Below are 27,156 nucleotides of genomic sequence, written 5' to 3'. Positions count from 1 at the left end.
CCATAAATCTGTGCAGTTCCCAATATACTTCTCTTTCATTCTCATCAATTGTGGAACATTTATGCGGACTGCCATTGAATTTTAAGGAAGAGTGAAAACAAGGAATGAGAAAGAAATGGCCGTTCTGTTTTGGGGGGAGACTTTTGAGTACTCGGACATGTGCGCTATGTAGGGATGTGGCGCTAATGTCAAGAATGGCCGAGACAGCCCGTCACAGAAACTAAACCCAACGAAAGAAATTAGATTACAATGCAATTTCGGCTTCGTATGTAGTCCTTAATCTCACAGACCGGGTTGAACTGAGGGCTTGGTTTTGGTAGATTTCCCAGTGGTAAATCCAGAATATGCCCACTTTTCAGCCAAAGCTACGGGGTTCACTAAAGGATGACATTGATTACATTTCCAGTCTCCCCCACCCCCTCTGTCACTGACTCAATGCTCCTGAGTATATTAATATTGACTGGCAACGTGCCTCCAAGGCTTTGGTATTGGAAAAGGAGAATGAAAAGGCAGAGAAGGCAATTTATTCACCACTAAACGTTTGCTTAATGGAAGTAATTATGTTGCCTTTAGAAAACACAGAAATGCATTGGCCACCAAAAGGGCAAGAACCCAGTGAGGGTGTCAGTGAAATATTGAACTGATCGGTGGTATTTTGGTTAAACTATAAGCTATTTTACTATGCCTAACTATGGAATAACTGGATAGATGTCTAGGAAACCCAGAATTGATTTCCTCAAGTTATCGTATCAGCAGTCAAAAAGTGAAAGATAAAAAAAAGAATGTTTTCCCCAATTTACTTTGGCCAATTACCCCACTCTCCCGTGCCGTCCTGGTCACTGCTCCACCCCGTCTGCACATCCGGGGAGGGCTGCAGACTACCACATGCCTCCTCCGATACATGTGGAGTGGCCAGCCACTTCTTTTCACCTGACAGTGAGGAGTTTCACTGGGAGGATGTAACGCATGGGAGGATCACACTATTCCTCCCAGTAACCCCCCCCCCCTAATAGGCGCCCTGACTGGCCAGAGGAGGCACTAGTGCAGCGGCCAGGACACGTACCCACATCCGGCTTCCCACCCGCAGACACAGCCAATTGTGTCTGTAGGGACACCCAACCAAGCCGGTGGTAACACAGGGATTCGAACCAGCGATCTCCATGTTGAAATGCAACGGAATAGACCGCCATGCCACCTGGATGCTCAAAAAAGAATGTTTATATTAATTTTGGCATCGTCAAATATAACACTTATGAGCTCTGATATTTTCAGTCTCATGACAAAATATTTTCATAAATCAGTTTGGTTTTCAGACATCCGATCTTTCGAAGTCTGCTGTCCTCTGTTTAAAAGCTGGGTTGTGTCACTTGTCTGAGTATTGGGGTAATATGAGACCCCACCCCAGGATTAGAAGAGTGCTTTCCTATGCTACGCTGAAGGTTATTTGCGTGAACAGTGTGACCAAGTTGGATGGGCTTGGTGCTTGTGTGTGTGCTGGGCTTGGTGCGTGCGTGTGTGCGTGCGTGCGTGCGTGTGTGTGTGTATTTATAAATGTTCACGTATCAATATATGGTGTGACAAACCCAGGCAGCCGGTCAGTTTCGTCCTGTTTACTCCGATCAGCGATGCCCGATAGCTGTGGCGTAGGGCTCTGCACACAGATGGGGGTTGGTGGGGGGGGGGGCAGGAGTGCTGACTGCAGTATTTGGGTACACGGGTGTGTCGGGTGTAAATCGGGTCAGCCAGGGTTAATCCACCTGGATTACCCCCAACATTTACCAGGAGCCACTCGTATTTTCTACCTCCTTCCTCAGCGCTCCATCTCTCTCACTTCCTCCACCTCAACACCCGTAAATGTCCATAGGGAAAGAAGGCAACGGAAACTTTTCAGGGTGCGGGAGATTAATGAGGTCTGACAGACAAATCCCAGAGTAAGCTCCCCGTCTACCCTGTAGTGTCCCCCAGTCTGTTTGCTGGCCCCTCCACACGTCACCTAATGGAGGCCAGCTAAGACTTTGCAGGTCTTGAAGGATCCATATTGGCGGTAATCAGCATACAAGACAATGTATGGTGCCGTAATGTGTCCCAGTTAAAGGATTTTTTCTTTGTTTTGTGTGTTTATCTGCTATCTTATCTCAGTGCTCAACATCACTCTATAACACAGTATAGTGTTAGGTGGAATTACGATACAATTCATACAATGTTTTGTGCTTTTAACTTTGTCCAAAATATGCTGTTAAATGATTAGAAGTGTTTTTTGGGAAAAAAAAGTAATGTACTTTTTAAAAACTTTTTTAGTTTTCTGAATGTCCTATGGTTAAATAAATCACTTAGTAACTTGCAAAATTGTTCACTTTACGTTTACTTGGAGTTTCATTTCCCCATTTAATTATATATTTCTTACTATTTTTTTGTTTTGTTTTTTTGTGTTTATTGTGTTTCCAGCCTATTGGAGCTCTGAATCCTAAGCGTGCAGTATTCTATGCTGAGCGCTATGAGACATGGGAAGATGACCAGACACCACCCTGCCACTATAACTCTCACTACTCTACAGCTGCCTCCACCCTGCACTGGCTCGTCCGCATCGTGAGTAACATCCCTTACCTCCACCATGCTCATTCACACTGCTGGTGGTTTCCAATTTTTTTTTTTTGGAACGGAAGAGGATTTTGGCTCAACTCAGTGACTAGTATCAAGCCAAAACCACAGCGGAGGAAAGTCTTTCATTTTTGAGTCTGCATTAGGTTGATTGTCACTTGTCAAACTTGATGATGTTGTTCCTTTGAGGTCTGTCGGCCTCTGCACAGGAAACTGCTCAACATCTCAATTTGATTGGAACTGAGTTCCACCAGTGGCACTCAGAAAGAGCATTTCACAGGCCAGTAAACTGGCATATGTGAACTAAATAAAGAGTGGCTGGGTAATGATTTACAGAGGCTGCTGTGACAGGTTTATGTTTTTCAGGCAACCCAGTGAGCGCTGGGAGACATGTCCATCAGGGTTACTGAGCACTGTCCTCATTTACTCTGGAAAAGAAGGAGGAGGCATACATGCTCTCTTACCCGATCCCTTCCCCTGACAGCAAGCCCTCTCCGTTGCAATGGGGGACATCTGATTTGGAAGTCAGTGTATTAATTTGAAAGAGTTTGATGGTGATTTTTGTACTGTAGCTCCCCTTACCCCTCATTAGTGGTGCAGGTTGATGAATCTTGAGAATTCCCTTGACAGTAGTTAGACTGGCCTTTGTGGGTTTGTTCCCACAATTCCTTTCTTCTTTCAGTGAGTGTGAGTGATCCATCCACTCCAGCCCACAGAGCCCACCACCACAGCCTGCATACACAAAATAAAAGCCAATTACCATTATCACTCACTGTACTCAGAAAGAGCACTAATTAATTTTCCCTCGGGCTTGGTCTCAGTAAATGAGTGAGAGATCGCCATGGACATCCATCCCTATGTCCACTAGAATAGAGAGTAACAATAAAAGGAAATGTGGTGAATTTTTTGCCTTCACTCAGAAGCCTCAATGCATTATAATAAGCTAAAGCATGCAGTGGAAGTTATGGCCACACGTCAACTATGCACTGTACCTTTTTCAATGCCATCAAATTAATGTTGAGGCATCCGGGTAGCGTCGCGGTCTATTCCGTTGCTTATCAACATGAGGATCGATGGTTCGAATCCCCGTGTTACCTCCAGCTTGGTCGGGCGTCCCTACAGACACAATTGGCCATGTCTGCAGGTGGGAAGCCGGATGTGGGTATGTGTCCTGGATGCTGCACTAGCGCCTCCTCTGGTCAGTCAGGGTGCCTGTTCAGGGGGGAGGGGGAACTGGGGGGGAATAGCGCGATCCTCCCACGCGCTACTTCCCCCTGGCGAAACGCCTCACTGTCAGGTGAAAAGAAGCGGCTGGCGACTCCACATGTATCGAAGGAAGCATGTGGTAGTCTGCATCCCTCCCCGGATCGGCAGAGGGGATGGAGCAGCGACTGGGATGGCTCGGAAGAGCGGGGTAATTGGCCAAGTACAATTGAGGAGAAAAAAAAAGGGGGGGGATTAACATTGAAGGGGTGGAATATTGTGACTTAATATTGTTACCGATACCTAATGTTATGATACGATAGACTTTTGGTGATTGTTTTCTCTTTCAGGAGCCCTTCACCACATTCTTCCTCAGTGTCAATAGCGACAAGTTTGACCACCCTGACCGCACGTTTTCCGACATTGCCCGCTCCTGGAGGAATTGCCAGAGGGACACATCTGTTGTTAAGGTGAGAAAACAAATGAAGATATCTATGAAGCTCAGTGCTCTTTTATATGGGTACAGTGTCTGTACACTGTGGACACACTATCACCGAGCCCAAGTATTATGCATTTTACGTGGTGGAACTAAACGAATATCTATTCAAGCCTTTCAAATCCTTTTCTTTATCTGTATGCAAGTTGGTTACTTGAAGTGCTGCAGGTGTAGATATATTATGGTGTAGTATCCAGTTGTATTAGGCTATAGTACTCTATTATATATTATGATATATACCTGTCAGCATAATTACCTTGTGAAAATTGAAGAATAAATTTAGATGAGCCTGTACCAACCCTTTCAACAATATGCTCGCCTCCTCGGCTGCAGAACTGTATCTCTACATCGTTGCAAATGTCAGAAATATATACGATGAATTATACATGGCTCATCCAAACAGTGAGGCTGAAAAGCTCTTTGTACACGGGCATACTCTCTATGCTCAGAAAAGCCTATTTGATTTATCTCATAAAGAAAACAAACATTTTTAAAAATAGAAGGATGGTGTGTCTGTGCATTTGTGAATGTGAATAAAGACAGTGTCTGGAAGGAAGACAAAGCCCTCCTTCTGCAAACCCACACAGCACTCGCCGAAAACGCTGAACCCTGCTGATTCGCCTCCATCTTGCCCATTGCACAATGCGCAGCAGGGATATTCACTGACCTCAAAGTGTCATATATTTCTAGCACACCCTGCATCGGGTAGTGTTGCCCTAGGCAATTAATAAAGCATTAATGACAAAAGCTATTTAAAATGTAGTCTTTTATGTAGGGACAGGGCTTTTACTTGCCAGGACCTGGGGGAGAGTGGCCAACAATCTATGAGCGGTTGAGGCAGAGTTGCAAGCCGGCGAACAGCTGAATAGTCAGACGCCACCCTGTTAACAAATACAGCCTACTTTAAACCACTTGTATGTCTGCATGCATTTTTTTTTACACCCATAGGACGGCCACCGATCTATTACAAGAAAAGGAGTGGGACATTACGGTGGAGCACTCCCAGGATTTCATAATGTATTAGAAGCAGCGGATTTTTTTACATGAGACCTTGTTTGGTTTACCCACTGTGGGGAGCATCAGGAACAAGTTGACCGGCAATCGCAGTAGTACAACGGATCTGGTCGTAAATTGTCAGTTATGAGTTCTTTATTGCAATCCCCACTTCCTGTATCTGCTCGTTCAACCTCCGACGTTGACAGAAACAGCAAAATTTAAGAACACTTAAAAAAAAGAAAGGAAAATTTTGAAACGTGTTCCCTTTCCCGTTCAACACTTTGCCGCAGAAAAATAAACAAAACCACACAGGATGTCTTAACTTGTTTAAAGAGAGGCAACCAGCACGCACAATGACAAGCAGGCAGCAACACGCCTGCACGCTGCATGCATACCCTCGCACCGCGCGGGTGCGCTGAATGGCGAGTCCGGGGTTAACATTAACTTCTGGGCCCGTCAGGCTTCTGATTAAAAGGCAGCTTATTTTTACCAGGGTCCCTCCTTCATTAACCCCAGCCTCCCACAGTAGTAATGACGACAGGGCCGGGGGAGGTAGATCCCCTGATGGGGATGACCTCTTAAAAGAGCAAGTCAAATGGAAACAACCCTGCACAGACCGACCTCGCTCACCTCCGCAACCGCCCCATCATTAATCTGCATCCATACCATCCACTTAGGCCCCGTTTAGACCTGGTGTTAACATGTGTCTTGGGCGATCCGATCACAAGCGGACGGCTCTGAAGTACGTCAGTTCAAGTCCTCTGTTAGAATGCGTCTCCACAGGCGTCTCGAGTGACCGCTTGTTTCCCGCTCCATATGCAAATAAACATGTACTGTGGTAGGGGAGTGCTAGTGACAAATGAAAGACATAACCGGGGCCACCTTCATTTTAAACCCTCCCCACGGCATAGACGTGTCACGATCATGTAAATAAACACGTAAACCTGTGCAGAAACGCGAGGAGAGAGGAGCACTCCTGCCTCATTTTAATGCGCCGTTAATTAGGATGACTTATTTCACATCTGTAAATTATTACTGTCAATTCTTCTACCGAATTAATTCAGAGGTGGAAAAACCCGGTCCAGTAAGTAAAAATCCTAACTGTGTCTTCACTCCACCCATGTACTAAACCGTCAGGTGGCACTGACTAGTTTCACAAATCAGCTGGTTTAATACGTGGATGGAGTAAAGACCCGGTTAGAGTTTTTACTTTCTGGACTGGGTTTTCCCACCTCTGCATGCTGTCATACAAATTTTGAAGTGCTCTTAAAGAAGTACAATAAATTATCCTATATCTCAACCGCACTTCTTTTATTTTATTCCCATTCCACTTTGTTGTGAAGCACAACAAGTTTTAAAAAGTGCTGTCTAGATAAACATTATTCTGATGGTGGTGATGTAGATCTGTCTGAAAGCCTTCAGGCCCTTGACCCGATATATTGCATTTAAAAAAAATAGTCAATTGTGAGTCAGTAGTTTCACATTATTACAATGGCATGGACGCAGCACATGCATGTCACGCGAGACAGAGAGGAATAATCTGATGAGGAAAATGAGCTGAGTGAATTAGCAGCGTCGGGCTCCGACTGTTTGCCTTCTTTCATTTTGTGCTGAAAATGCACAGCAAAAGTTGAAACTTGTTCTTAAAACTCATTGTGTGAGAAAATGTAAGTGTCTGAGCACTTTTTAATTCTCAACCCCAGCCCTGTCAGGCTCGACCAGCTCACGTCAGTTCACGCTCAGATTATTTCATTATTCCTGCGGCTTCGAGAGGGTCGGGCTCTGCGTTTCGGTGGATAAATGAACCTGAAGTTGAACTTGAACGTGCAAGTGGGCGGGGGCTCCTCCACAGTTGTGGGTCTGATGTGTGTCAGAAATTAGACGCAAGTTAAAAAAAAACTAAACCCAGAGGAGGTTTTGGTGACTGCCTACTCGACTAGGTGGTCCTCCGATGCGGCCTGGGACAATTCAAATACGATGTGGACAAATGCGTCCCGGGCCACCTCCGAATGTGGCCTGCTTGATCGGATCTCAAGACGCGTTGAAGATGCATCGGCTGCATTCACACCTGTATTTCGAGCCGTCCACTTGTGATCGGATCACCCAGGACACATGTTAATACCAGGTGTAAACAGCCTCTTGGTCTGGTGTGTAAGTGCATGCGTGTTATACGCAGGCAGGTAAATCCACCCAGAAGAAAAAGAGACAGACGTTATTCCAAGTAGCGAGGACACACACACACACACACACACTCACAAGTACACAAAAACTGCCACCATGCTGTCTGAAAGAATCCAGCAGCACTCTGCCAGTGACAGATTTCGGCGAACGTGTCATTAAGGTGACACGGTGTAAAGCAATGGAGGCTTGTGTGATTGACTTGTTAGCCCATTATGATGCTGTTGCAGCTTTAATGGCTGCCATGGGAGGCGGGCTTGAAAACGGAGCTGGCAGTTTTAACGGCTTGGTGGTGAGTTACAGCAGGAAGTTTACAACCCCCCCCCCCCCAAAAAAAAGGAGGGAAAGCACCGTTTGTGTGTGTGTGTGTGTGTGTGTGTGTGTGTGTGTGTGTGTGTGTGTGTGCGCATATGAGAGAGAGGGAGAATCAGAGTGCAAAGAGAGACATAGAGGGAGGAAGAGCCACTCTACTCCCCTTTCCTCCTGTCGTACACGGAGGGTGAAATCTGACCGACTGCAGACCAGAGGTTTTACAGGGCTGTGCCGTGACATGCCAACTTGGGCTCTCAAAATCGAGTGATTTATGGGGGCCCAAAAAGCCTTCTATGTTATGTACCTCATAGGCATTATAAAACATCCTAGTTATACCGAATGCAACAAATGTTGCTTTCATAAAACAAGACCTGATACAAGGGCTTAAAATATCTATTGACCCCCCCCCCCAGTTCTGCGCTACACACAGTCTAGATTTAAACAGTTTTAAGATTGTTTCCTAATGAGGACAGAGATGGAGAGTGGAGGGGCTACATTCCTTGTGTGCACATGCATCAGTCAAACATCCTTTCTTGGCTGTAGTGATCAGGAGGTTAGGAGGATGTAAAACAACAGAGACTAAATGTAATTTACATTTCAGCAAATAGCCATTTTTGGGGGGGAAATGGGGGAAGGGGGGTTTCTTAATACCTTAGAGCTTTCTCTGGGAATGCTCCTGTTTTCTTAGCCCGTAAGCCCAGGCAATGTGTATATATTCTCTTGATTCTCGAATCACAACAGGGATTACAGTGAGCGCTCCTTTTCCATGCTGACTTCCACTCTCCAGCGAGGTCCTGACCCTATCTGCCGAGTCCCTAACAGTTCTGTTTCAGTTTCATTTAACACATCGAACACCTCAGCCTGCAACGAGCGGCCCAGCGCCTATCGCCTCCTCCTCATGTCCCGCCGTGTAGCCCGCCGTGTAGTTTGTTTGTGTTACCTTTCCCCCTTAATTCTCTCACCATCTTGATCGAATAGGTAGCCCCCCCCCTTTTTTTCCCCTCTGTTGTTCTCTCCTCACGTCTCTTTTTTTGCTTTCTTCCACAGGTTTGAATTGGTAGCTCATTGTATAGTGAAACCCATGGTGTTGGACATTGTGGTCTTGTCAGTCACAATAACAGCATTCGCCTCTTTCTCTCCCTGCCATCTGTGCCGTCCAGGAACTGATTCCAGAGTTCTACTACCTCCCAGAGATGTTTGTCAACAGCAACGGATACCATCTGGGGATGAGAGAGGACAGGACCATGGTTTGTGATGTGGGCCTCCCGGCCTGGGCCAAGAAACCCGAGGACTTTGTCAGGATAAACAGGATGGTAAGCGGTCATTTCATTCAGCATGTTTAGACATTTCTCTTCCAGGAGCCCATTGTTAAGATGCCATGGCGTACCAAAGTAAGGCGCTACGACTCTGCATTTTGTATAGGTGATACATGTACCTTACAACACTATATTCTGCAGTACAATTTTCCTACGATGTCAATGCAGTAGGTTTAAATTGCTTATCTATATTCATCTATTGAGGATTTTCTATAAAGTGTGTCTCCCTGCCTTTTCATGTAATGTCTAATAGAGTACCCCTCAATGCTAATACTGTATCCCTGACCCCTGTGATGTTACTGAAGGTTGATGGGGGCAGTAAATGTGCCCTAGAATGTTACCCGGAAGGTGGAGGGTAGGGCTCTTTGTGTTTGTCTGTTTTTGTGAAACCTGTATGCGTGCAAGAATTTGTGTGTGCGCGCGCGCGTGTGTGTTGACTCAGGACAGGTGGTCCACAAACTCCAGTAGGTTTTGAGAGCAGCATAGTACAATGGTGGAAATGGACATCCTTTCCGCCATTGCTGTTAGATGGCGTTTCTTTGAAATAACTGAAAATGATCTGCCAGTCCTTTTAAAGTAGTTTCACTGTTTTCCAGTGACTTGAGAGTTGTCTTGAATCAAGAGACCTTATCTTGATACTGCTGAAGGGAGCCGCCCTTAACAACATTTTTAGAAATTTGAAGCAGAGGAAATTATGTTATCTACACTTCTCCAGTTATTGATAGAGAATAGTTTGCCCTCCCCCCCATTTTTCTCCCCAATTGTACCGGTCCGATTACTCCACTCTTCTGAGCCGTCCCGGTCACTGCTCCACCCGCTCTGCCGATCCAGGGAGGGCTGCAGACTACCACATGCCTCCTCCGATACATGTGGAGTCGCCAGCTGCTTCTTTTCACCTGACAGTGAAGAGTTTCACCGGGGGGGCGTAGCACGTGGGAGGATCACGCTATGCCCCCAAGTTCCCCCTCCCCCCCAAACAGGCACCTCAACCGACCAGAGGAGGTGCTAGTGCAGCGACCCGGACACATACCCACATCCGGCTTCCCACCTGCAGACACAGCCAATTTTGTCTGCAGGGATGCCCGACCAAACCGGAGGCAACACGGGATTCGAACCGGCAGTCCCCGTGTTGATAGGCAACGGAATAGACCGCCACGCCACCCGAACACCCCTGGTAGAGAATATTTTAAACCTAAATTCTCCTTTGAATGGCTTGAACATTTTGGAGTGAACTATGTTATTTAGCTCTTTTAATCTGTGATTATACAGACACCCATTGTTTTAGCAGCCTACACAACATGAATGGAGAACGAACACAAACACTGAAGACGATCAAGATAACACATGTGCAGCATATGTGCATACAACACTGATGGTGTGTAGATGCATTTGAACACACATTGCACTTTATTTGAAACACAGTCAGTGGCTCAAGCTTGTGACACCAGGAAGACAAAGCCTCCCTTGCATTGTGTGCAGCCCGAAGTCAGAACTGTGGTGTTTTTCGGAGGAGAGCCGGAGGTGGGAGGAAGGCAGTGGGAACACATTTGACCTTTTCAGCAGGAGTGGCAGTGCTGAGTTGGAAGGCCGTCTTACTGAGGTGACCTTTCCCCATGCCCTGCCCACGCTGCCTTGGTCAGCTCCATCAGAGTTTTGCATGGGGGGGGGTATGTTATGTTATGTTATGGGGCATGTCTGAGCCTCAAACACAAGGACAGAGTATCACTCGGAAAAATAAAAGGATCACAGTGGATATGCCTTTACTGTTTGGAGGGTTCTTATATGTGACTGCATCGTATTTTCACAATCGCAAACCGCTGTATTCCCACACCCAAAAAAATCATAGTCCCTCTGCCTCCATTTTTGTCTCTTTTGTTCTGTTCTCTTACTAGCGCACAGTCTTGCTTCCTCTATTATTTCATGTCTGTCAGTGTATCTCTCACTCCCAGCCTTTCTGCCCCCCCCCCCCCGGCCGCCAAGCCTCCTCCCACTTCCCATCTTTGCATGTGCCACTTTCAATTGCAGTGATATGCCCTGTGGCTAACTCAGCCTCTGTGTGCTTGAGCTAGCTTTGTTGGTAATGGCTGTTATTCCTGACGTGAAGGGAGGGGTGCAAATTCCTCCAGCAAAGCCTTACACCAGTATATACCAGGGAATTTTATTTTGAACCGTGGTATGGAGCAATATATCAAATTTGCCCTTGCATGACTTCCATGGCTATTTTACCAGAATCATCAACCCCTCAATCTTATCTAAAATCTACCGTAAGAAACCTATAGTCCCTGTATTTATGCACACGTGTAGTTTATAAATGTTAGTCCTGCTCACGGTTTGCTGTAAATTGGATACCCATTAATATTTAACAGTGTTCTTCGTCTTCATGCAAAGAGAGCTGGTTGTTATTTTTAATAGATGGAGAACCGTGATACCAGATCCCCAGAGGAATGTTTTGTGTTAGCTGATCACAGTTTGAAAGGAGAGAGAAATAGCTTTTATGGTATCTTTACTGCACTCTTCTGCTGTGGTGCTTTTAAAAAAAAAATATATATATATATATATATATATATATATTAATAACAACAACAACCTTTATTTCTAGAGCACTGATCCAAACAGTTTCAAAGTGCTGAGGAAAAAAGGCTGAAGGGCGGAGGAGAGATGCGAGCAAAACATAAAGAAAATAACAATTAAATTTAATAGGAATTATTACAAGAACACCAAAACATCTAAACAGGATGAATAACTTCCCTTTTTACTGTTAGATGCAAAGTTTTTTTTTTGCTCTTCATAATACTCCTAGTGATAAGCTTTATGATAGTTGTCTTATAATGTGTTCAGTATTGGTATGTAGGCTAAGTACTGTGCTCACTGTTTTGTGGCTGTACAAGTTGTCTTTTTTTTTTGTTCCCATGTACTGTTTGCTCACCTCACCTCTAATTGCCCTGTGCTTCTCTGACAGGCCCTGGAAAGCGAGTTTGTGTCATGTCAGCTGCATCAGTGGATTGACCTTATTTTTGGCTACAAGCAGCGAGGCCCGGAGGCGGTGCGCGCCCTCAATGTCTTTCACTACCTGACTTACGAGGGCTCCGTCAACCTGGACAGTATCGCTGACCCTTCACTCAGAGAGGTAGGGTGCACACGTCACCGAGCCCCTCCCTTCCCTCAGTCTCTGCGGACCCTGCTTCCTGTCGCTATCTGTCCTGGCATGTGCGAGTCGGAGCTCCGGGAACGTTCATTTCATACATCTGTTAATCATTTATTGTATCATGCAAATGTGACCTGTGGGAGTAACAGGCGGAGCTGCTGACTCATCAACTTTGCATCGAGATTACCTCCATTTTGCGATGACCTCAAGAATTAACTCCGTCCATCTCAGATACTCGCTATAATCTTTTAATAGCTATCTGCTTTGTCCAATCTGGGTTGAATCTTTCCTCACGTTAGGATTCTTTGCCTTTATTTCCTTTGGCGCCGAGTGGTTAATAGTGTTGCCTGGCTCCATCAGATCAGTGAATGTGAACGTCTTTTGAGTTTTTTGATCAATCAAAAGAGGTCACCTAGTCGCTAGATAAGGGAGTGAATCCTCATTTTTTTAACCAATTAATTGAATATCTATTAACCAGTCTCTTCACCAGTACTACTTGTGAATAGCTTAATTGCATGGAGGAGAGAGGGGAGCAGAGACTGCAGCAGCTGGCAAGCATTGTGGTGCTTTCCAGGGTGAGCTCCTCTCTCCCTGTGATATCCGCCATCTGCTGTCTGCAAAACAAGTCATTTATATACTGTCACTTCCAGGGGCGCCTTTATTTATCAAGTGACCACTATGCAAATCACCTGCAGCAGATTTGGGGGGATCTAATTATCAAACAATATTCCAAAAGCTTTGGTTTCCATCATTTCATGGACGATTTTCAGACAATGGATTTTTTTTTTTCTGTATCAGGCTGAGGGGTTTTAGTTGTCTGCCACCCGGCCCACCATGAGAGCTGACAGTGGTGTTTGTTAGCCGCACATTCGGAAGCTGTCCACTCAGACTCGCACTAATTGCAAACAGTTGATTTAGTCACTGTTGTGACATATTGTGAATGTGTCTGTGTTGAAAGAGAGTTTACCTTAGCTAATTACAACTCATATGATGCTGATATGATGAACACTAATTAAGACAAGCCGTACCTTCAGTAATTTTATCCCTCCAGGTGTATTCCTGCCCTTCATACAGAAGAACTTTGTTTTTCCAAACCCCAGACTGAGTGAGTGGTCTGCCGAATAGGCATAATGAACAAAGTCAAGTGTGCAGTGATGTTAGGATATGTTAATTCTATGTAACTATTGGATTTCCTTGGTTATACAAGCTACAATGTATACGGTGCACACTGTTATACACTGCTGAACATACAAGTCGTTTAATCACAAATGCAATTAATCAAAGATTTTGCTAATTCAAATGAGCTCAGACAATGTAATTTCAACTGATATCAACATTTAGCAACAGATAGGTGGTGTAGATAGTGGTGAAGCCAGTAAACCGCATGTATCGCTCACAACTTCTCCCAACACGACACAGGCCAATCAGTCAATGGCTGAGTCAGTGAGGTTGAACAGGGAAAAAGTGCCCGTTGAATGTCTCACTAAGATCCTCATCGCTGAAATGAGACCGTGAGCTCCAGGGCATTGACTTATTCTGGCCTGACAGGTGAAGCCCCGGATCTGGCATTAGCCATGGCAACCATGGCATTTGAAATGTCAAGAAATTAGAGGTCATAACAAGAGATAATTTTACTCCTGCGTCAGATTAAAATGATGACACCCTCTGGCATGCCGTTGGACCTCTGGTTGAGGGAACTTTGACAGCTCTACTGGGCACGCTGCTGGAACAGCAGTCCTTCGTCTTGACGCTTATCCTGACAGCCTCTCGTATGGAAAAACATGACAGCAACCCCTTGATTCAGGCCCCAGTGTGTCACTCAGACGTAAACAGACAAATTATGCATCAGTGGGGCTTTTCTCCAGCATAGCTGCCACTCCCTTCAGTTGAAAGCACCCCCCCATTACTGTTTATTGAAGAGACCAACAGAGAAAAGAAAGTGTGCTAGCAAACCAATGAGGGGGTAGAAGTGGCAAAAGCTTTGAAGCAGCTGACACTTGTTTTAAACTGCTCCTTGATACCGTAGCGGTGATGCGACACCAGTGTTTAAATGCTTGACCTTACCAACGAGAAACTCCTTCATATGCAGCACATACTATAGAAGACTCGGTATATATTCCCTGTGATGATAGTGGTGTTGTAGACATCCACCCATTGGTGGAGACATCCCAGTCTACTCACACACACACAACTGTGCAGATGTGAACTCAAAGGCTGTCATTCAACCAACACCCTTGAGGCAATCCTTTGTAGATACCAAAGGATTAAAGTCCATCTACACATGCTAATCAAAAACAAATTTCCATCAGCATGATAAGAATGGGGCAGCACGGTGGCGCAGTGGTTACCGCGGTTGCCTCACAGCAAGAAGGTCCTGGGTTCGAGCCCTGGGGTAGTCCATTCTTGGGGTCATCCTGAGTCGTCCTCTGTGTGGAGTTTACATGTTCTCCCCGTGTCTTTGTGGGTTTCCTCCGGGTGCTCCGGTTTCCTCCCACAGTCTAAAGACATGTAGGTCAGGTGAATCGGCTGTACTGAACTGTCCCTAGGTGTGAGTGTGTCGGCCCTGTGATGGACTGGCGGCCTGTCCAGGGTGTCTTCCCACCTGCTGCCCAGTGACTGCTGGGATAGGCTCCAGCATCCTACCACCTGAATGAGGATAAGTGGCTTGGATAATGGATGGATGGATGATAAGAATGGGTCACATCATACAATAACTTCTTTTAGGAAATCATACATAAAAAGGAATTTACATAACACCAAACTGGAGAAAATGTGTTAGTGTGTCAGTGGGTTTTTGTATTTATTTATTTTTTCTGCAAGTAATACTTAATCAGAGGAATTTGTTCTCCATAACCTGTGTTCCAGGTAAAAGGTGGTGTTGCATATTTGTAGTGTAGTTCCCACTGACATTCTCAGGTGCTGTGAGTCAGCGCTATCCCACGCTGCTTAGCGGGCCAATGCGAGGCCTTGTCTGCATTTTGTCTGACAGAGTTGTTGTGTCGCTGCATTGCATGAATGCACTCGAGGTTAGTGTGGTGGGATCTCCAAGGAGCCTCCATCACCAGCTTGGGAGTCGGCAGATAGAGAGCTGTACCTACTCACCTCTGAAGGCTTTTGCCCAAGTCAGGAGAGGATGTGAACAAAGACGGAAAGACAGACAGACAGAGGGGTTTTATGATGGATGTTTGGTACTCACCCAAGCACAGCGGTTGTTGCCGGGAGGGAAATCAAGCAGATGGCTTTGGCAATAAGTGTCACTTGTCAGCCAAAACACAGAGCCTGAAGTGACTTAAACTAATGAACTGCCAGTTAAGTGCTCTAGATCTCAATTCGAGATACAGATAAGTTTCTGACATACCCCAAAGAGGATTAGTGTTGAAACACCTGAGAACTATTGACATGTTTTGATCATCTAGTGGAAAGACATGTTCTTGTGTAAGCCTTCAACAACTCCGCCCTCCACCCACCTTCCAGCATCCCCCCCCCACACACACACACACACTCTTTCTCTCTCACTCACACACAATCACAATTACGCACACAGGCAGAAAAACCTTCGCCCTCTCACTCCGACTGTAGGAAATAATTGTTTGGAGTCAAGGTTTTCTAAAAGTTACCAAAATTATATTTATTCTGCAGCTCAGTTTTCTGAAATGGAACGGTCAGAAGAAATATGGTGATGTTTTCCATATGGCCCTCTTGGCCTCTCTGATCTTTGTATCAAATTTCTTTATTTGAGCGGACGTTGTGACCCTAAATCCAAAACCTAACCTTAAATAGCTATAATGTCAGCTGCTTATTACTTGACAGACTGCGTTGTAAAGAAATACTGACTGACACTTAATGGTTGCCAAATGTGCTCACCAACTCACATGAAACTTTTCCTGGTGCCCCGCGGAGCTGGACCAAAGACACCTCCATTTTTGGTGCTGTGCAAGATAGGAAGTGACCAGGGTCTTTTTGGGGTCTGTATGGCTTGCAGGTGGCCTGTCCTGATTCAGTATCTCACCTTCGAACCTCCCCGCTGCACATCTCCCACAGTGGCATGTGCTACCCAGTGGGGGCATTTGATAGTGAACGGTGTGTACAGGCAGTGGAATTTGACTGCTAGCCAGCCAGCTAGCTAGCTAGCTCGCCAGCCAGTGAGTCAGTGGGGCTGGCGAACTGGGATGTATGTTCCATTGTGGACAGTGACGTTGACGGACATTTACAAGCTCCCCTCTGACGATGGAAGTGGCTCCAGTCGCATCAATCACTCCCACCATGGAGTGTCCCACTTCCAGTCGAACTCAGCAGCTACCTGCTATTTTTTTTAAATTTCCTGTCTAATGAGAGGCAGCGGAGACTCATCATCTGTGCAAATTGAAGTTCTTTTCTAATCGTAGCCATGGTAAGAAATTAATTTCTTGTGTGGCATTGCTGTTTTAACTTTGTAAAAATGTGCTGTTATCACTCTTTCCTTTGCAAAATCACATCTCCAGACTTAAAGTTAGCCTCATAAATAAACATTCACCAACTTACCTTGACCCAATGTGACTTTTTTTCCCCTTGTGTTTGGTGTGTGATGTTGTACTCCATGCGCTTGTTGCGGATGAGCATGGGTGTGTATTTATGTGGATGGGGTTTGACTGTGCATGACTATCCGCGTGTGCGCACGCCTGCGTGCGCATGCTCTTCCCCTTTGTTTCAGGCATAATAACATCTTAAAGTGGGCCGTCCTGCCGCGGTCCTTGCAGGATGTCACTCCAGGTTAACGTTTGTGCAGTGGGGCCCCCTGCACTTGGAAATGGGAATGGTTAACTGAAGCATGTTAATAGGAAAAGGCTTGTCTCTTCCATACTAACACTTGGATGACTCTGCAGGCTGAGGGGGAAGGGGGAGCACCCAGGCGGATTGGAGCGCACCCCTTTCCCTTTACATCCCCCCCCCCACACACACACACACAGGCATGGCTGAGTTAGGATTTGCTTGCATTGTCAAGTAACGCATTGACCCATCACATTGATGCATATTGATTGTGACAGCCGCTCCCCTTTCTCTCTCTCTCTCTCTCTCTCTCTCTCTCTCTCTCTCTCTCTCTCTCTCTCTCTCTCTCTCTCTCTCTCTCTCTCTCTCTCGCTCTCTTCTCTCCCATAGGCCACAGAGATGCAGATCCAGAGCTTTGGACAGACGCCATCTCAGTTGCTTATTGAGCCACATCCTCCACGCAGCTCTGCCATGCACCTGGTGAGAGCAATGGGCATGCTGGCAAAATTCTCTGCACTATCTCATTGTTTTGTTGGTGATGGGGGGGGGGGGTTGCACTTGTGTGCCTATGTGTTTGTGCAGATGTTCTTGTTTGGGCACATAGTCAAGAGAGGTGAATTTCCCAATTTGCTCACTTCAATTTATACTACTTCAATTAGTTTACTTGCTGCATTGATTTAACAAAAATATATTTAAATGCTTTATCATTTTTACAGCACCTAGGTCACGGATGCACAGTGTAACTTCCGGATCACCAGTAGCTGTTTTGTCCTTTGTCCTGTAGTTCTTATTGTATTGTGGTGTAGTGTAGAGGGAAGAGTGCTCCCTACTGGCCTAGTAGCTCCTTTCTGCAGCTGTAAGCTGTTCTTCCATGACTAATCCATGTAATAGGCCAGCCTAGTCCTCATTATCCCCACAAGTGTTCTCTCTCTCCCATGCTCTCTCTCTCTCTCTCTCTCTCTCTCTCTCTCTCTCTCTCTCTCTCTCTCTCTCTCTCTCTCTCTCTCTCTCTCTCTCTCTCTCTCTCTCTCTCTCTCTCTCTCTCTCTCTCTCTCTCTCTCTCTCTCTCTCTCTCTCTCTCTCTCTCTCTCTCTCTCTCTCCCTCTCCCTCTCCCCCTCCAGCAAGGAACTTTGTAAGACATGTCTCTTTGAGACCTTTTAGCCCAGTTCTCCTCTTCTGCAACAAATGTGAATTTCTCTGTCTATTTTGCCCACCTCTGTCAAAAGCGTGCAATGTGAGGAAGCCAAAAAGAGCGAAATTGATAGTTCAGAGGATTGTCAGTATTACCATCCCTTCCACTGCAGTCTTCTCATTTACAATCAGTGCTGCAAGACCAAATACAGTTTAATCTGATGCTGAATTTATACCTTGAAAACCCCAAACGGAAGTCCAGAGGAAACAGCCTATGATGCATTGTGTTGTTACACTTCTATGCTGTGGCTCAAACTGATCTCTCTGAGATACATCTATGCACCATTTCACGTATGTAGCCTACCTCATCCCAGCTCATAATCCTACTCCTATACCAAAAGCCCCTTGTTCAACTTGTCCGTCTGGTTGAGTGGGGTGGCACAACTCATTGTCTTCACTCTCTCCCCAACCCTCCTCCACCCCATGCATGCAGCTCTCCTCTGTGACTGTTCATAGTTTTACCTCCAACCACCACACTAATTGCCTCTCTCCATTCTGTCTTCCTTTTTTCTGTCCATTTTCCCGAATCATTACTTTCCATCTCTCACATTCCCTGCCCTCTCGCTTGTTTTTCCCTCATCTCCCTCGTACCGCTCCTCCTCCATTCTCCTCCATGCTTCTTCCTTTCTCTCTTCTACTCAATAGTGTTTCCTTCCACAGAGTCCTCTCATGTTCAAGGACCAGATGCAGCAGGATGTCATCATGGTGTTGAAGTTCCCCTCCAACTCACCGGTGACTCATGTGGCAGCCAACACCCTACCCCACCTCACAATACCTGCCGTGGTCACCGTCACCTGCAGCCGTCTCTTTGCCGTCAACCGCTGGCACAACACTGTCGGTGAGCAGAGCAATCTCCGACACTTCATGCTCACACGTGCACGTGCAAACGCACATGGCAGGTGATGCCTGATGGCATTCATGGTGTTCAAACAAGCATGCTCACTCATACCAGCACGTATGCCCTCGTAAAAAAACAATAGCGTGCCACACCACATGTGCTACCTACCACAGCAGTGGCCTCTGTAAAAACACTTCATCACAGTCACTGGCAAACCTGCTCACTGCTCGTAATAGAGCTGTAGCGAGCTGGCTACGTGAGAGGCTAGCGCCTCCCAGGTAACTCAACTATGAGTGCTTCCACATGTTCTGTCTCAAGCATGTGTGAACAACATTACCCACAGAGCCCCTCCCCAAGAACCAGCCTCACCTTGGGGTCAGAGGGCCAGTGCAATGGTTACTGGGAAATTAGGCCGCAACTGCACCGCATTCTCCTCACACTTCCCCATCTGTCACCGGAGAAATACACTGAGCTCAGGACCAAAGAGTCCAGACTGTGTGGCTGGCCTCACCGCTCAGACACTAATGAACACAGCTGCAGCGCCTTGCCGTCCTGTTGGAAAGGAGGAAAATCTGGTCTAGCTTTCACAAAAATGATGATAATAGGACCTCCATGTTTGCCAAGCGTGTTGCTATGCTTCACTACTGGCCCCATTTGCTGTCTCGGGGGTAAAATGGCTCCATTCAATTTGACAGTATAAGATCCAATAATGAGATGGATAGAAGCCTCTCTGATGGTCGTCCAAAAAAGGTCATGAATAATCCTATGTTCTCTAATAAAGCAGGTGTGTGGGTTCGTTAACAAATGTACTGGTCATTTTGTTCATGTGTTTGTGTTTCTGTGTGTGTGTGTGCATGTGTGTGAGAGAGTAAGCATGCATTTTTGTCTTTGTATATGTTGGTGTTAATGTTTGCATTGTGTGTCTATATGCACGTGCTGCTCTTATGGAGATATGCTGGGTATTTTGTGTTTGTGTGTGTTTGTTCCAGTGTGTGTACGTGTGCTTGAGTGGACGTGTGCATTCGTCAGCTGTGTGCTCGGTAATCCCTCGTATCATTCTTCCTCTGTCTGGTTCCAGGTCTCCGAGGAGCACCCGGCTACTCCCTCGAGCAAGCCCATCACCTGCCCATAGAGATGGACTCTGTGATTGGTAAGTAAGGATACCCTAAAAAGAACCTGAATCACTCATGCGCACACGCACACACACACCAACACACATCTCACCAAGGTTTTTAAAATTCATTGTATGAAAAAAGTGTCTGACAAAGCTCAGTGATCCAGATATACCTCACTTAACATCGAAACTTAAACACTTCACATCTTGAAGATAATATTTAGACCATACAGGTAACACCAGGGTATTGATGTTTGTCTTTCCTTTTTCTCTCTCTCTCTCTCTCTCTCTCTCTCTCTCTCTCTCTCTCTCTCTCTCTCTCTCTCTCTCTCTCTCTCTCTCTCTATTACAGCTAACAATTCCGGAAGCAACAAGCGTCAGATCACGGACCTAGTGGACCAGAGCATCCAGATCACCACTCACTGTTTTGTGGTGACAGCTGACAACCGCTACATCCTGGTCTGTGGCTTCTGGGACAAGAGCTTTCGTGTGTACTCCTCAGAGACAGGTGGGTTACATTCTAAACACTATTTTCTTGTGGAGGTGTTCACTCAAGTGTGCAAGACCGTGTGCTATGATGGGAATAATGCAACAATGGAGTTCTTCTCTCATGAGCGGTCTTGCAGAAAGATGTAGATATAAAATATTACACATTACTTATCATAAAGTGAATATTAATTCTATGTTACTTAATCTTTGTGATCACATTCAGTGAGTGCAACACAGTTGTGCTTAAATTTTTCAAAAACTTTCCTATATTTATCCAGGGACCTTCAATTGTGCACCTGTTTATTTTGCATTCACGCTTTCATAAATTAACATCTCTAAGAGCTGCACAGTACAAAACACAGTCTGTTGCTACCGTTTGCCAGTGTGCAGCTCCACTGAAGCAGTTGCTTGGGGGCACATTGATCCCGACTGTTCAGGGAGGGCAGAGCACTACTTATTCAATCTCCTCAACGACATCTCCCAACCAGTCTGGTTGTGAAATTGACGAACACTACACTTACAAGCCTACCTTAAAGCCACGAGTATCGGGCGTTCTGGGTAGTGAAGCGGTCTATTCCGTTGCCTACCAACTTGGGGATTGCTGGTTCGAATCCCCGTGTGACCTCTGGCTTGGTCGGACGTCCCTAAAGACACAATTGGCCATGTCTGCGGGTGGGAAGCCGGTTGTGGGTATGTGTCCTGGTCGCTGCACTAGCGCCTCCTCTGTTCGGGGGGAGGGGGAACCAGGGGAATAGCGTGATCCTCCCACACACTGCGTCCCCCTGGCGAAACTCCTCACTGTCAGGTGAAAAGAAGCAGCTGGCAACTCCGCATGTATCGAAGGAGACGTGGTAGTCTGCAGCCCCCCCTGGATCGGCAGAGGGGGTGGAGCAGCAACTGGAACGGCTCAGCTTGGAAGAGTGGGATAATTGGCCAAATACAATCGGGGAGAAAAAAAAACTGCGATTATCAACATTCATAGAAATAGTTTTGTAAAGTTAACATTGTGCTCAGCTGTGTTAGTTTGTCACTGAAAACACAAAGATAGTTGTGAATTCCCAGTTATGGATTCTGTTTCTGGGGGTTTTCAACAATCCGGACAGAAGAACTGTGTATCTATCAACCCTTCAGGCAAGCTGACACAGATCGTTTTTGGCCACTGGGATGTGGTAACCTGCCTCGCCAGGTCTGAGTCCTACATTGGAGGAGACTGCTACATAGTCTCCGGGTCCAGGGACGCCACCCTGCTGCTGTGGTACTGGAGTGGGCGGCACCACATCATTGGAGACAACCCCAATAATAGTGAGTAAGAACGTAATGCACAATAAAATAACAGTGAACACAACACAAAAACAAGCACATGCACACACACACACACACACACACACACACACACACGTTCATGCACAAACTCTCATGCATTCACACTCACATGTGCATGCACAAACACAAATTCACAGAAACACACTCAAACCAGAAACAGTCAGACCCCTGATGCCTGCCAGTGAAGTGGAAACACATGAAGAAACTGTGTCCACTAGACAAGGGCATCGGAAAAAAAAAAATCTTTTCTTTTTTTTTTTACAAAGGTTCGTATTGTCTAATTAATACAACATCTTCATTGTAAAATGTAGGCGTCTGATGGTAGATAAGAGTGTGACTTGTACTTCTTTGTTGATGTGCAGTATACACGTAGGTAGCACGTGTGTTTGATCAACGCTTGGAAAAAAAAAGGCAGTCGTATCCCCAAAATCAAATAATGTGGCGAGACAGGGACAGGATAATTTATCTGCACCGGAGCGATGATATAGTGGTGTGATTCACCACGTTGAGCTGTGTTGCTTTCAAGTGGAGGACTCCAGATGTCTTGGCGTTCGAAATGGTGAACCCCGCTGTGTGATTTTAGCTGCTCAGTTCATTTAGTTCTTCATTCTCGCTGATTTGCTGTGTTCAAAACAATTCATCAGGGCCGAGAAAGCAGCTGTTACTGTACAGCCAACGCCTTATATGGACGCGAGAAAGGAAAGCAAAAGGGATGCTGGTTTTTTTTTTCATACTCGACAATGTAATGAGTGAATTACGGGTGTGTGTTTGTGTTATCGGTGTGCATGTGAACATGTGTGTATTTTCATGTCTACAAGTTTGTGTGTGTTGTGTGCCCGTGTGCGCATGCAAGTACTCGTATCTTCGTCTGCCTTTTTGTGCATCTGCAGATGTGCATGCAAGTGTGTGTGTGTGTGTGCTTGAATATCTTGTGTTTCAGGGTGTCACATATTCGAGGAGCTCCAGTTTAGGTGTGTGTTCTCTAATTAACTTCACTGAGGCTCAGACAGTTAATTAAGAATTTCAGCTTGGTTGCCTCCAATTAGCATGGGGCAGTAGCACTTGTGTTACTGCAGCAGGAAGACACTATTCCCCAGATATTCATGCTACCAGTGCTTACAATGCACCTTCGCCAGACAAAGGGAAACACTGAAGAAGCAACTTGTGCAGAAACAAGAGAGGGAATGTGTTTTCAGTCACCGGGTAATCTGAGTGACAGAGTGTTTATCATGGCTGATATCTGAATGCCTTGAACGGGGCTAACAGATAGTTGGACCTAGGCTTTGTTCCAACTGCGGGCAAGCCAGATTCATTTCTCAGATCAGATCTTTAAGACATACCATCTGCACTGTTATTTTCAAGTGATCAGATTGGATTTGTGTCTCCAGACATCACCGACCTTACGTTGCAGCCCATGGGTAGCTGTGGTAACAACGTAAGTGTGAGTAACTACGTATGCTGGTGACGCGGTTGACCAACGCGGAAGCATGAGAAATGGAGCTCCATCATCTCGCCCGCCAAACAATAGTGCTGTCAAGTCCCGGTGCAGAACTTTTCTGTGGCACCGGAGGAGGTTGGTGTATGTTGTGGTATTCCATGCTGCAGTCATGGTGAGCTCCACGTCCGTCACTCTGGATTTGACGTCGTCCTCGTGTGCCGTGTTGCAAGTGACGCAAATGACAGCTTGAAATCCGATTTGGGCAGCCAGAGTGTCTGGACGGAGACGCATCTGTAGAAATCCGATTGGAATAGCATTTCAAACCACCTCCAAATGTGGTTTAGGTCTGATATGCAAAAATCACATTTCATGTGGTTTTTGCTGTCCAGACTCTCTAAAATCAACCTGGATAGACCAAAAAAACGGATTTGGGATGGCAGTCTGAACAAGGCCTTAGAGGGTTGCAGGAGTCGGTGATGGCTGCTTTCAGAATCAATTTGATTACTATGCCTCCAAAGGTCAAATCTACAATATAGTCTTTCAAAAAGATGTTCTGGGATAAGACACCGCTAACCTCGTATAACCTCAGACTCAAAAACTCAAAATACAGTGAGGCTGAAGTGGTTGTGTTTCAGTTACGTATTCAGCCCCTCATTGCACAATAATGAATCAATTATCTTTTTCGTGAGTTTCACTCTTGCAATTTAACGCTTATTATCACACTTTCTACAAAGACCATTGATGAATATGCAGCAGGAGCTTTCTGGATCACTGCTCCTCAGCTCGGAGATGTGACGTGCAGGAGAAATTGATTTCACTGGTGCCCTAAAAAAGGCTGCATATGTCTTAAATGTGTAATAATTAAAATAACTTCCAGCTCAGCCATGGTCATGCCTCTCAGACTCAGCCCGTCACACTGGTGCGAGGGGATATTTGCACTGGGTAATTGTGGCGGCTGACTCCAGCGGATCCCCAGGGCCAGGGAGGGGTGAGGGGGCCATGCGGCATGGGGTGATTGAATCTTTTGTCGGGTAGGTGAGCTGCACTCGGTCCCTTTTCCCCCTGGAGGCCTTTTCTGACACATGTCCCATTCAGCCCCCCTCAGCAAGGAGCGCTGGGACTGACAGCCCTGCTCAGGTCCTTGTCTCAAAGGGACCAAGCTGCATCGATCACAGCCCAGCTCTCTGACTGGACTGTTGTGCCCTACAGAGGTGATATGCTGGAGGGGGAGCGGATAAGAGGGGAGAGGTCTGACACCTGTCCACATCATCCATCAACGTGTTCTTGTCATCTTACTGGATGGAGCAGAGTTCAATGAATACTGGACTCAATGAAGGGAAACGGACATACTTGTTGCCATCAATTTTGACATTTCACTTTTCTAATAAAAAGAATATCGCTGTACCAGTAACCGAAGCGACTTGCCTCTGCACTTTACTGACCAGCGTCCGTTCCCCTGCAGTATTAATAGAGATGACTGAGAACCCAGCACCAACGAAGAAGCATGAGAAAAAGTAGTTTTGTCCACTACACTTGTGAACGAATACTTGCAGTTCACCATAGACCTGTCTGTGAGTATAGTTACTTACCTTCGTGCGTGCTTCAAAAAACGCTGTTAAAGGGATTTTACTGTCATTAGTTTTATGAGTCGAGCTAACTAATCGCCTAAGTTAATCGGCTAAGCTAATCGCTAGCATAGGTTGCTCTCCACATTATGTCAGTTGGTCTGTATGAGTTACTCAGACTGTTACTTACCTCATTTGGAAACCTGTGGAGAGAGAGTTGGTGTAATATCGTTGTACATATTCAACTGTGTAACATGTCACATATTCCTGTGTTTGTTTGCAGTTTTACAACCTCAACTTCAGTAAATCAGGCTCAACATGAAGTACAGCGTACTCGGTGTTGTGTTCGCTATCTGTCCAGCTATGCAGCGTGACGCATTTGTGAGCGCAGAAGGTAAAAAGACAGATCTGCTCCACGGATCAAACCCAAAACCACTCTTGAGGGGGCTGCAGTGGTAGCGCTGCTGGTCTCATATTGGAGGTCGGCTCCAGGTGTCGTGAAGCAGCCCTCACTAACCTCTCCCCCCGCTGTCATCAATCATGTGACATGCAGGATGTAATCAAGTGGCCTGGCTGCCATCACTGGGCATCCCAGCATTTACATGACAATTAAAACAGACGTCACTGCCAGCAGATGTGTGTCACACTCAATAAGTCTGTGTTCCCATCGCCGTATGGAAGTTAGGTAGTTATTCATACTACCGCTTGAAAATGCCCATCTTTGAATTTGGGCACCAGAAGGAAATCATTGACTGGTCAAATCTTGATTTTTTTTCCCTTTATCTGTGCTTGTTTTCACATTGGAGAATACATTTCATCAGTAAAATGATGCAATCTGTTTGTGATGTCGCGTATCTGCCATCTTTCAGGTGATTATCCAGCGCCGCGAGCTGTCCTGACTGGTCATGACCACGAGGTGGTGTGTGTGTCGGTTTGCGCTGAGCTGGGCTTGGTCATCAGCGGTGCCAAAGGTCAGTGTGGTTCTCGAGTGCCCCCCCTACTCTCATTGAGAGGGGAGGAAGCTTGTGGCATTCATGATCAAATATGTTCTGTAATGTAGAAGTTGTAGGGTGTCCAGGTGGCGTGGTGGTCTATTCTGTTGCGTACCAACATGAGGGTTGCCGGTTCGAATCCCCGTGTTAGCTCCAGCTTGGTCGGGCGTCCCTACAGACACAATTGACCATGTCTGCGGGTGGGAAGCTGGATGTGGGTATGTGTCCTGGTCGCTGTACTAGCGCCTCCTCTGGTCGGTTGGGGGGAAATAGCGTGATGCTCCCACACGCTGTGTCCCGCTGGTGAAACTCCTCACTGTCAGGTGAAAAGAAGCGGCTGGTGACTCCACATGTATCAGAGGAGGCATGTGTTAGTCTGCAGTGCTCCCCGGATCGGCCGAGGGGGTGGAGCAGCGACCGGGACGGCTCAGAAGAGTGGGGTAATTGGCCGGATACAATTGGGGAGAAAAAGGTGTGTGTGTGTGGGGGGGGGAATCCTAAAAAAAAAAAGCAGAATGTAGAAGTTGTAAAAAGTACAAATTGTGCAGTAAAAAAAAAAGACAAAGTAACTACATTCACGTGTTTGATACCTAAAGACGACTGTAGTTACTCTGCTTTTTTGTTTTGTTGTTGTGCTTGTCTCAAGGACTGGCTCATACCAATCACAGTGGTATGACAGCTTGCCAGTCATACTTTATCCACACCCTGCATTGTAAGCATAACTCAGTCAAGGCTAAAAGATAGTAAAACCTGGGAAAAACGTTATGAAATTTGAGAAATATGTAAAACAAATACTGGTTTTTCTTTTCTGTCTAGACATAGTTCGTCCTCTTTGTACGTTTGTCTGTGCGTGCATGTGTGTGTGAGTTCATTTGTATGTGCATATATATGCATGTGCGTGCATCTCATTGTGTTGTGGCTCCACAGAGGGCCCGTGTCTGGTTCACACCATCACAGGGGACCTGCTGCGGGCTTTGGAAGGGCCAGACGACTGCAAGTGCCCACGCCTTATCTCGGTGTCCAGCGAGGGCCACTGTATCATCTACTACGAGAGGGGCCATTTCTGCAACTTCAGCATTAATGGGAAGCTATTGGCCCAAATGGAGGTCAATGATTCCACAAGGGTAAGTTGTCCCCCCCCCCAAAACCACCCTGCCGGCCTCCACCATGACAGATACCAATGGATCTCTGTTCACATCTTTATTACGGGAAATG

The 27,156-nt window shown here is 46.1% G+C and overlaps 1 protein-coding gene across 5 annotated transcripts in view; it reads left to right on the top strand.

Moving 5' to 3' along the window:
- The window catches only part of nbeab (neurobeachin b), a 338,760-nt gene that overhangs the window by 309,296 nt on the left and 2,308 nt on the right, over nt 1-27,156 (top strand). For all 5 annotated transcript variants that reach the window (XM_056283778.1, XM_056283780.1, XM_056283777.1 and 2 more), the window contains 11 exons: nt 2,446-2,586; nt 4,152-4,271; nt 8,944-9,096; nt 12,059-12,226; nt 17,381-17,470; nt 18,828-19,020; nt 20,099-20,170; nt 20,487-20,642; nt 21,755-21,925; nt 25,819-25,920; nt 26,869-27,065. In XM_056283778.1, the coding sequence (XP_056139753.1) occupies nt 2,446-2,586; nt 4,152-4,271; nt 8,944-9,096; nt 12,059-12,226; nt 17,381-17,470; nt 18,828-19,020; nt 20,099-20,170; nt 20,487-20,642; nt 21,755-21,925; nt 25,819-25,920; nt 26,869-27,065 (1,563 nt within the window). The remainder of the gene's footprint in view (nt 1-2,445; nt 2,587-4,151; nt 4,272-8,943; nt 9,097-12,058; nt 12,227-17,380; nt 17,471-18,827; nt 19,021-20,098; nt 20,171-20,486; nt 20,643-21,754; nt 21,926-25,818; nt 25,921-26,868; nt 27,066-27,156) is intronic.

This window comes from Lampris incognitus, chromosome 7 (assembly GCF_029633865.1).
Source record: "Lampris incognitus isolate fLamInc1 chromosome 7, fLamInc1.hap2, whole genome shotgun sequence".
Taxonomy (NCBI): Eukaryota; Metazoa; Chordata; class Actinopteri; order Lampriformes; family Lampridae; genus Lampris; species Lampris incognitus.
The sequence above is the reverse complement of the archived record's forward strand: the minus strand, read 5'-3'. Positions and strand labels throughout refer to the sequence as shown.